The 10,705-nt window shown below is 54.9% G+C and overlaps 2 protein-coding genes across 5 annotated transcripts; both read right to left on the reverse strand.

Annotated features, from left to right (window-relative positions):
* Positions 1–180: 180 nt before the first annotated feature.
* On the reverse strand, positions 181–5,582 carry AMT (aminomethyltransferase). 2 transcript variants are annotated; one of them, XM_067754408.1, is made up of 9 exons: positions 5,130–5,582; positions 4,860–5,027; positions 4,259–4,339; positions 2,948–3,079; positions 2,466–2,544; positions 2,031–2,176; positions 1,766–1,946; positions 1,221–1,376; positions 181–1,118 (listed from the first exon to the last, which is right to left on the reverse strand). In XM_067754408.1, the coding sequence occupies exons 1-9, from the start codon at positions 5,217–5,219 to the stop codon at positions 940–942; spliced, it is 1,212 nt and encodes a 403-aa protein (XP_067610509.1). In that variant the 5' UTR covers positions 5,220–5,582; the 3' UTR covers positions 181–939. The 2 variants fall into 2 exon arrangements, with proteins under 2 accessions (XP_067610509.1, XP_067610510.1); XM_067754409.1 differs by lacking the exon at positions 1,221–1,376.
* Positions 5,583–5,725: 143 nt separating this feature from the next.
* On the reverse strand, positions 5,726–10,101 carry NICN1 (nicolin 1, tubulin polyglutamylase complex subunit). Of its 3 annotated transcripts, none has more exons than XM_067754412.1 (6): positions 9,901–10,101; positions 8,434–8,550; positions 8,071–8,184; positions 7,551–7,622; positions 7,131–7,235; positions 5,726–7,056 (listed from the first exon to the last, which is right to left on the reverse strand). In XM_067754412.1, exons 1-6 carry the CDS (start codon positions 10,030–10,032, stop codon positions 7,015–7,017), a joined length of 582 nt encoding a protein of 193 aa, XP_067610513.1. In that variant the 5' UTR covers positions 10,033–10,101; the 3' UTR covers positions 5,726–7,014. The 3 variants fall into 3 exon arrangements, with proteins under 3 accessions (XP_067610513.1, XP_067610512.1, XP_067610514.1); XM_067754411.1 differs by having other exon boundaries at positions 8,434–8,610; positions 9,901–10,100; XM_067754413.1 differs by lacking the exon at positions 7,131–7,235 and having other exon boundaries at positions 8,434–8,610.
* Positions 10,102–10,705: the final 604 nt, after the last annotated feature.

Genomic DNA, 10,705 nt, shown 5'->3' on the forward strand with positions numbered 1-10,705 from the left:
GAGGAGCAGTGGTGGTGCCCAGTAGGGGCACTCTCCCCTTTAGTTTTTATAGACCTGCCCCTCTCAAGGGGAACCCACTCTGAGTCTGGGCCAGGAAGGCAGGCATTGGACTGGCACCCTAGGAACCCTGTGGACAGAGAACAATGAAGCTAGAACTGTAGCAAGCAAGAAGGAAGGAAGCTCATTTAATGTTTTATTTTCTTTAGGGGTCAGTGGAGTCCAGTAATAAGTCCCAGGGACGGAGGTCAGCCCAGGATAAGGCAAGTCTGGGAGGAGGCCCAGCCTGCCCTACAACAGCCCTGGGGCTCAGAACAGGTGGTGAGCCTGGCATGGCTGGCTGCTGGGCAGCAGGCTGGGCCAACTGGAGAATGTGGAAGAATGAGTCCATGCCCCCCTCAGCCATCCCCAAGTTTACACACGGGCACCACAGCCCTACTAGGCCAACCCTCTGTGAGTCAGGAATCATCCCTGCCCAGGAAGAGGCAACAGTTTGAATTCATGGAAAGTGAACCAGAGGAGGTAGCCGGCACTGCCCAAGGTAGTGACCCTTTGCAGTGTGAGAAACCGTGGTGAGGTAGGTTGGGCAGGCTTTCTCCTCCCGCTAAAGGTGAGCCTTTGCTCCACAGGCAGCACCTGGCAGAGTGGAAGGGCGAGGTGCCAGAACTGATGCTTCTCCAGCAGGCAAGAGTGGGGTAAATGGGACCGTGGGCTGGTCCATCACTCAGAAATGGGGTCTTGAAGTTGCAAGTGGCACAGGATGAAGTGGGAATAGGTGGTGTGACCCCGTTACCCAGACAACCAGTACCAGCCTCCACCTAGCCACCCCAAGTGTGTTCTGCCTCAGCTTCCTGACAAACCCCTTGTACAAACCCCTAGCCCCTTGTACAATGCCCTCCAGGGTAAGGCTCCTGGAGGAGAGGGCCCTGCTCCAAGTCATCCTCACTTAAGGGTATAATAGTTTGTGGGCACAAAGGGCATCTTGCTGACCATGGCCATCTGCTGCTTTCGCCGCACCTCTACCAGCAGCAGGGTACCTGGCCGACTGTACTCATAGGGCACATAACCCATCGCCACATTCTTCTTTAGGCAGGGTGAGGGGCAGCCACTGGTCACAGCACCTGTCCAGGCAGACGCCATGTGTCAACACCACCCTGCCAGCCCAGGGTCCCCACCCTCCTAGGGAAGAGACAAGGGCTCTCCAACTTCCCTGGTCAACCTACCAAGCACTGTACCCTCCGTACTCAGGATGGGGTTGTGCGCCCGCACAGGAGCCCCCTCACACATTAACCCCACACGCCTCCGCTGCACCTTGCCCTTCAGCTGGGGAACAATGACTGAGGCTCCTGGGAAGTCCATAGCAGCTCGGCGGCGCTTCCCTGGAACATGACACATCAGATTTAAGCCAGAGTCTGTAGGACCCCTGACTACAGGAGGTCCTAGTGACAAGGAACCCAAGTGACATCCATCCAGCATCAAGGCCCCTTCGCTCAGGCTGCCCCTAGACCCCATTCCTCCCCTGCAGTGCAGTCAGCCATCCACCTACTGACCCCTGGTCTTGGAGGCCATGCTCCCCACCTCAGCTTGCTGAGGGTCCTCAGTATCTATTGGGCAAAGCCACTGTGGTATCTTCAGGAAATGAAGGCTCAGGGAGGCTGTGCCACTTGCTCCAGGCTACACAACCTTGGAAGCAGTCCTGGGTTGGCTGGTCTCATCAAGGGTCACTCCAGCCTTCAGGATCCCCTCCCTGAGTGCTAGCCCAGCTTACCCAATGTCCAACTGAGGCTGCCTTCCACAGGTGTGGTGTGTTCATCAATGTCGTTCCCATACAGGCAGAGGCCTGCCTCCAGGCGCAGGCTGTCCCGGGCCGCCAGACCTGCCAGCTTCACCTCTGGGTTTTCCAACAGAGCTGTTGCCAGGCGGACTGCCTCCGCGGCGAGCACCGAGATCTGCAAGGGACACCAGGGAGCAGATGGGCTGCTGGCCCCAGAGTCCTATGCCCTGCACTACCCTGTGCCCACTTCTTGACAAACCTCCACACCATCCTCTCCTGTGTAGCCACAGCGGGTCACACGGCAGCCAGACACGCCAAACACCTCCATCACAGCACTGGTCATGAAGGGCAGTTTCCTCAGATCATCTGCCACGCCAGCCTGTAGCACCTGGGCCGCAGTGGGGCCTGGGCCCAGGGAGCCAATAACCAAGTGTCCAGGTCCTGGTGCCCCAGAAAGCTGGATCACAGCCCTTAGGGACCAGAACAAGCCCTGAGCAAGCCCCACTCTGCAGGTGGGAGAAGATGCTCTTGCCCACAGCCCATGGAGCCTTGTGGCAGGTAGAAGGAGGGCATGATACCAAACTTAGAATTATGGTGCACCATCCTCACCTTCCCCCGGCACGGCCTCTCTGCCAAGCAGTAGAGGAAACCTGGAAGGCAAAGTTCAGCTCCAAACCCAGCCTGGCCCACTTACCTTGCAGGGCTAGCAAGGCATTATCCATCACCTCCAGGCCCACATCGTTGCCCATGTTCTGAAGCTCCCTAACCTTGTCCTGAAAGGAAAGAAATACCACATTTGCTCTGGGACCCCTTACTGAGCACCTGGTGCTGCAGAGCTCGGCAGAGTAGGCTGGTTCCCGTCTTAACAAGGTCATATAACTACTAAGTGGTAGGGATGACTCATGCCCAGGTCTGCCAGCTCTAACACCAGGCTCCAGCCTTCCATCCTCACCAGAGGATCCTCACTTAGGGGCCAGGATCAGCTTCACCTCCCCACCTCCCCCACTTCCCCACCACTGAAACTTAGCATGCTCCAGGGAGGGCCCGCTCTGGCCCACTGTTCTTTCAAAGAGCCATTGTCTGAGCTCCTTATCCATTCCAGGTCTGTCCTGGAAAACAAGGATGCTGCTCTGTGAACAAGGAGGACAGGGTACCTGGGACACAGAGGGGCTATACCTGCATGAGGGTCAGGTCCTTTTCCCAGCAGCCAGCATTGGACACCACATACAGGTGTCCCTCAGAGGTGTTGGTCACAATCAAGTCATCTAAGATGCCGCCAGCCTCATTGGTAAACAGCGACAGTGTTCCCTAGCATCAAAGTGGAGCATCATTGCCTCCAGGTCCAAGAGGCCAAGGTCAAGTGTGAGTCAAACACGCCCCTGGGCCCACTCAGCCACCACAAACTCATGAACCCTCGTGAATAGAGCTGAGGGGTGGTGGCAGTGCAAGAAGCAAGGCTGGGTCAGCCCAGGCCCCTGCACAAGCCCAGGGTTTTTGATCCTCATACACTGAGAAAGGTTTCACCTCTTCCCCACCTTGGGGGACACCTCCCTGATCTGGTGGGGCCTCTGCACCCCTCCCCATTTAGTACAGAGAGCCCCTCTCACACTTAACCCACCATACCTAGGACTTGATGCTTCGTCCCACCCAGACCTAGGACAACTCAGTCTGTGCTCCAAACCCCAGGACAGAAGCTTCAAAGTCTATGGGACTTCCCTGGTGGTCCAGTGGTTAGGACTCGGCACTTTCACTGCTGAGGGTGAGGGTTCAATCCCTGGTTGGGGAACTAAGATCCAGCATGGCCAAAAAAAAAAGCAGCAGCAGCAGCTTCAAAGTCTATCTCGATGACCCCATGTGCTCCACAACAACCCTCTGTAACACTGAGGTTGGCTGGCCTCAGCCTCCCCACTGGATGGACAGTATAAGAAGAGCCTGAGGTTAAGAGGTCACATGAATCGCCTGGGGATCTTGTTAAAATGCAGGTTCTGATTCAGCAGGTCTGAAGAACTGGCCTGAGAGTGTATCCTAACAAGCTCCTATGTGACGATGAGGCTGCTGGTTTACAGACTACACTTTCGTTTTTCTTTGGCCGCACAGCTTGTGGGATCTTAGTTCCCCAATCAGGGATTGAACCCAGGCCCTTGGCAGGGAGTGCACAGAGTCCTAATCCTAATCACTGGACCGCCAGGGAATTCCCAGGACTACAATTTAAATTGCAAGGGGTTAAGCAGCATGGAAGTCACAGAACAGGACGTGAACCTGGGTTTCTGGCCTTCCAGCTTGATGTGGTGGGGATGGGATAGGACCCTCCCTGCAGATGGCTGGGTGTCTGGACATGACTCAGGGACTCTGTCCCCCAAGAACGAAAGCCCTGAGAAACTGTGTCTGATCCATCTCTGTGCCCCCAGGCCCGAAGCAGGGACTCAGACTGGTTTGCTGGCTTATGACTAAGAACACTCATTGAGCAGAAATAAAAGAGAGGCCCACCTGGTTTGGCTTTAGCTCTGCAATATCTCCAACCACTAGACTTTCCATCAGCTTCACCCGGTCATGGCCAAATATCTTGGTCTGGGAAAGAGATCAAAAAGCCTCTGGAAAGCCACGGGGCTAGGAGGCATCCTCCCTGCCACCCACAGCACTTTCCAATCCAGCCAAAGTGCCTGACTAGTCTTTTGGTTCTGCAAGTGGCAGAAGCCCTACTTTCTGACTCCCCCACACCCGCCAATACAGAAGAGATGCACTCAGGGAGGTTAGGGAACTTGAAAGGGCCCAGCACCTTCCTGAAATACCCCCTTTTCCAAACCAATACCTAGGACAGTGGATGACAATGAGTGGCAGCCCTGGAAAACCCAGGACGTTGAGGCACTCCACTAAGTGGGAGCAGGCTAGAGAGATAAGACAGGAGATGATCAAGAGACCCTCTGAGTCAGTTTACTGAGGGCCATAGTACATTACACCCTTGAGACCTCCAACTCTTCTGAGAGGGCTGCCCTTGGAATCCAGCTCCCAGCAAAGAAAGCTGAGGGTTGCACCATTGTGGACGGAGAGGAAGCCCTGGCCTGGCAATCAGTGCACTCCCCTGGCTCACCTGCAGCATGTGGGATACGTCAAAGAGCGAGCAGTGCCGGCGTGTATGCAGGTGTGAGTCAACGTGGCTGTCCCGGTACTGCACAGGCAGATTCCAGCCTGCGAATGCCACCATCTTCCCGCCATGGGCCAGGTGGAAGTCATAGAGTGGTGTCCTGCGGAGCACGTCCTGCGGGCGGCCGGGCTCAGTGCCACCAAGGCCCCAGGCCCCAGCCCTCTTCCTCCCCCACCCTCCAAGACTGGCACCACAACCCAGCACCCTCTATCCCACCTGTGCACTACTGAGAGAACGGCGCAGGGCCGAGGGGAGCGCCTGGAGACACGAGCCCAGACGGGACATCATGCTCCCAGCCCGCTGCATTGTTGCCCGCAACGGGTGCAGCCGACGCACAGAGGCCACCACTCTGACAGGCACGCTGGGAGATGTAGTCCAAGCCCTGCTTAGCTAGGTCTCTCCCCCGCCCAGGGGATCAGAAGAGGGAGTGGGCAGCCCCAAGGGCAGACGCAGCTTTAGAGCACACAGTGCGTTGACTCCCAGCTGCAGGGAAATAGCCCCGGGCGCTTCCATCTGATCAGGGCAGATTGGGCGGTTGGAGCCAGTTAAGCCACTCAGAAATAGAGCTGGGGGCTAGACCTCCCCCTGCTGACTGCCCTGCCTCCAAAGGGCCAAAGTTCTGCAAAGGGCTGAAAGGCCTGAATCACCAGTTTAGGACAATAGGAGTGTAAGGTCGAATGGGGGGAGGGTAAGGGATGGAGAGGGCACAGGAGGGTGGAGTCAGCCCGGCAGGCAGAGTGCCACAGTAACCTGGCCTCATGTGAGGGTCTCCAGCTCTCTCGCCGGGCAAACGTAGGCAGCGGGCACAGTGATGCATTCCACAAGTATTTATTGATCTTGCTGCACACTAGGCCCTGTGCTGGGGACAGAGCTGTGCAGGAAGCAGGGTCCCTGCCATCCCAGGGACCTCCCCCCTCACTCACATACACACTGAGAGCTGCTACTCCCTGAGCACAAGACTGATCATTACCCTCTTAGCAAAAGCTGAATGGGGCTTAGTAAATGACCTGCAGGCAGATACCACCTACAAGAACTCTGATAGGTGACATCAGAAGGTGGCCACCAGAAAGTGGCTGCCCTTCCCCTAGAAAGCTGTTGAGCCACACAAACATCCAATTTTCCAGGTCCAACACATGTTGCAGTACTGCCTCATAACAGCCCCCAGAAGCAAGCCAGGAAAAAACAGAGAGAAGCAGGATTTTCTCATAAGGAGCAGCAGCCTGTCTTATTCAGCTGCTGGCCTGGGGTTGTAGAAAACCTCAGCCTCTTAAAAGACACCAATGAGAACCCTCACCTGGCCCCCACCACCACCACCGAGGTTGATCTCTCATCACACTGAGCGTGGCTCTTAGATGGGGGCAACTGGAAGAGGGACAAGGATGCGCTTTGGGCTCTGTCAGATGGCAGACAGGTCCCAGGACTCATTTTCAGGCCCCAGCCTTGCCCAGGGCACCCGCCCAGACCCGATGGATGGGGGCAGACCCATTTGAACACACATCCAGGAGCCAACTCAGGCACCAAGGGACTCAGGCTGCCCAAATTCCCAGCTTTGTGTGGCTCCCCAGGCAAGCAGCAGAAGAGTTTAGATAGGAATTTTCTTTTTGTGGGCATAATACAAAGGGAAAGAAGACCATTAGGGGGCGCAGAAGGAAAAACGCGGCTCCTGTTTCTCCTTCAAGCTTCCAAACTACGACTGCCAAGTTACAGCAGTCTTCCAAGGCTAGACAGAGCAGGTTCTAGTAGGTTACCCCAGCCTACTACACTCAGGGTGAGGGAGCAGGCAGAAGACAGCAATGTTCATGTTGGCAGGGGAGACAGAGGGCACAGGGGGATTCTTAGGAATAGAACTGGAGTGTTTTTAGGGAGGGCGAAGGAGGAGGTTTGGGTTGCAGTCAGGTGAGGACAGAGCGTATCCCCTCCAGGAGTTCATGCTAAAGCAACACAGTGAGCCCCCAAGAATCTTGACTCTGTGAACGTGGTCCTGACAGAATGCGCATGCAGGCAACACTCGGAATGCACAGGGACAGCACTTCAGCCTCTGATGGCCCAAGCTGGGCCTGGATGGGCACGGAAGGCCAACGTCTTGACTAAGGGCCACAGCTCAAGTGTAGGAGAGCAAGTTCAGGTCATAACAGCCATCCACCTGCAACACAAAAGACCATCAGATCTGACCCATTCAGGCCAACGGGAGCCAAGCAGAGGGAAGCGATCACTCACATCAAAGCGGCCGATCCTTGTGGAGGTATGACTGGCCCGGATCATCTCTGTCAGCGCCCACATCTGCTGTACCTCGGATGATACCCTGCTGGGGTCTGGGAGACCCTGCTCCAGAAGGAGGGGTCAGTGGCCATGGGTCTCTCCCCAGCAGTGCCCTTATAACTCCAGATAGGCCAAGTTGGGCTATGGGGCCCTCCAGCTGACATTCCCAGATGACTTGTGAAACATGAGGATGGGGCCTGATGTGGAGTAGGTGGCCCGGCCCCACACAGAGATGCCTCAAATCCCAGGAGGAAGGTGCACAGAGTGAATGAAGGTCCCTGGGTCCAGCCCCAGATTCTTGCAGAAAGGGGTCCCCTTGGGCCTGTGCTGGACACCAGAGCTGTTCGCACATGGTTCTTAGCCAGGGTAAGGGCTTACCTCAAGAAGGGGAGCAGGCTGCTCACAAGGCACTGGGTGCGAGAGCCACTTGGGGAAGGTCATGGAAGGGCTCTGCAAAGCAAAGGCATACTGCCCTGAGGCGGGCAGAGTAGGAGAGACCTGGAACCAGATCCCAAGGTCCTGAAGGCAGAGAGAAGGGCCCCTGAGCCCCAGAAACTGGGAAAATCCCGTTTAGGTCCCAGGGGCAGAAGACTACCTAAGCTCTTCTGCTATGCAGAAGGAAGCCCCACGAAGACAAGGAGCAGAAGTATATCTGGGTACCTGAATGTTCCAGATCTGAAAAAGGCAGGTAGCCCCAAAGGTCAGGGGATATGGGGACGTGGCCTCACCTCTTATCATGAACTTCCAGCATTCCCACCTGGCTAACTTCCATGAAGGACTCCTTCTGAGTCTCCCCATCCTTACCCATCCACTCCCACCTGTACCCCCAGGCCTCCCAGCCATAGCTAGGAGCCTCCTGGAGAGAGGGCCAGCAAACAGCTCTGAGCTAGTCACTTACCTTTGGTCCCTGTTTGTAGATCTGCAGCTCCTCCACCGTGAAAGACAACCACAGTGGTGATGGCTGTCGCAGAATCAGGCGTAGTTCCAGTACTTTGCCCATGTCACACAGCATCTGACACACACACACAAGGACCCACCGAGGCCCCAGCTCACTGCCCAGGAGCCAACCAGCAATGAGCCAAGGTGCTTCCTCCCCAGGCCTTTGAGAAGGAAACAGTAGTTCCTCCAAGGCACTTGCCCAAGAACCACAATTCAGGCCAACCTTGCCTGCCCCTCTTCCCTCATGGTATCCTGGCCCAATCCCCAGGCCTCTTGTGAGCCCTCATCTGGGCTGCCCTGGCCATGCTGAGTCCCAGCTGACCTGGTGCTTGAACAGCGATACATACTCCTGAGCTCCCTCCTCACTGTGTGGGTCAGGCATCAGGCAGTAGTCCCGAAGGCAGGTCACCCACTTGGCTGGAGTGTGTGTTGAGGTGTGCTGGCGAACACGGATGGTCAGAAAGGCTGTGTAGTAATTCTTAAACATGATCTCCTGCAACTAGGGCACACACAACCCACCACAACAAATCACACCTAGGCCCCGGGCCTGATGGGTTCAAAAGCACCATCTCTTCCTCCACTTAGGAATGTACTCTTCTACCAATCTAACAATATCAACAAGAATCCACTGGGGCCCAAAGAGATTTTGCCTTCCTAGAACTCACAGTCTAAATGAGCATGTCATGCAAACCATGACCTCGGATCTTGCTGCACGTCCAAGATGCTGGGAGTGGTCAGAGCCCTAACTCTAGATGAATCAGAAAATGTACAGATGAGTTCATCAAGTGGACCATGAAAGGTAGAAACTGTAAAGTAGCATAAACAAAGGAACACCAAGGGGTGACAGGACCTGGCATACCCCTGGAACAGAGAGTGGTTCAGCCTAGCTAAAGCAGTTCTCATCACTGGATACTCATCAGAATTACTCAAGGAGGGAATTCCCTGGTGGTCCAGTGGTTAGGCTTTCACTGCCAGGACCCAGGGTTCGATCCCTGGTCGGGGAACTAAGATCCCACCGTGGTGAGGCCAAAAAACCCCAAAACAACAGCAACAAAACAGAATTACTCAAGGAAAAATTTTTTTTTTAAATATAAGTGTACAGGCTCCACCCCAGACCTACTGAATCAGATTTCCAGGGTTGGGCCCTGTAATGAAGTCTCCCAGCTTAGAGTAAGCAACAGCTTGGGGTAGAACCACACACTACAGGACAAAATGCCTGGGGCCGAGAGGCAAGTAGGGCAAAGACACAGAGTGGCTCTGAATGCCAGGCCATTAGAAAGTGGACTCTGTCCTCTGTGTTGAGGTCTTGCAGTGTCCAGTCATCCTGCCAGCAGATGTGGAAGGGCAACTGGAGACTGGAAACTGGAGCCACTGGGAAGACCCTGATGAGGGATGATTTGAACTTGACCTCCTGCAGGGACTGTAGGAATGGGCAGGAGGCAGGTTTGGGGGTAACTCATTGTCTAATGATACCCAGTCAGTGGCCAGGGACAAAACGACCTCTCACCTCTATTAGGTTCAAAACTGTATTTCCAGCACCTAGCCTACTATCTCGGCACTTCCGTGTAAGCGCCATTCTGGGCATTGGGGAGAGACGTTGAAGAGAACAGAAGAGGAAGCTGCATTCTAGTAACTGTGTGTTAACTGAAGGAATAAATAAATGTTTAACTGATTCATTTGGGCGAGGTACTGCAGAGGCTTTCAGTAAACGATTAAATGGCTGGGACACGCCCGAGTTCCCAGATAAGCCCCGCCCAGGAGCCCCGGTCGCGCCCACTTGCTTGCTCACCTCGAAGGGCGCGACGCTGGGGAAGGTGACATCGATGACCAGCACGCCAGGCCGGCCTTGGGAGGTCCGCACGTCGCCCACCTGCAGGGCCACGGTACCTTTCACATGACAAGGGACCGACACGCGGGACATGGTGGCAGCGGCCGCGACCAAGTAAGACCAATGGTCTTTCCCGGCGTCCCCAGCCGGGCCCCAAGAACTACAACTCCCGAGAGGACTCGCGCTCGGCCATCCCAGCCAATCACCGATGCTCGGGGCGGGCCCGGATTCGGAAGTGCCTGCGGAAGTGCTCCTTCAGCCAATCACCGAGCGTGCCTTAGAGAGCCACCAGGGACCATGCCCAGAAACGGCCTAGCCGTTCTGGATCCAGTTAGTGCTGAGCCTTATAGGTTCCCTGAAGTCTCAGTCGGTTACTTCCTCTGTGCAGGGCGGGCGTCAGTTAAAGCGCATAAAGCCATGACCATGAATGAGCATAGTGTCTGGACGACACTGGTTGCAAAAATAGATATTAAGCCTTTTTTTACGTACGCGAAGGATTTGAAGAGATAACTCACAAGAAAAGATAAATAGCCATTATGCCCATGAAAAGATGCTTAACATTATTATTCATCAAGGAAATACAAATTAGAACCCCACACACCCACTAAACAGACTAAAATTAAAAACTGACAAAACTGTGGAACGCTCATGCGTTGATAATTTCCTGCCACTTTGAAAAGCAGTTTGGCCATTCTTTAAGAACTAAATTTATACTTAAAACATGATCCAGCCATTGCACTCCTAAGTATTTACCCAAGAGAAATGA

This window comes from Pseudorca crassidens, chromosome 10, assembly GCF_039906515.1.
Source record: "Pseudorca crassidens isolate mPseCra1 chromosome 10, mPseCra1.hap1, whole genome shotgun sequence".
NCBI lineage: Eukaryota > Metazoa > Chordata > Mammalia > Artiodactyla > Delphinidae > Pseudorca > Pseudorca crassidens.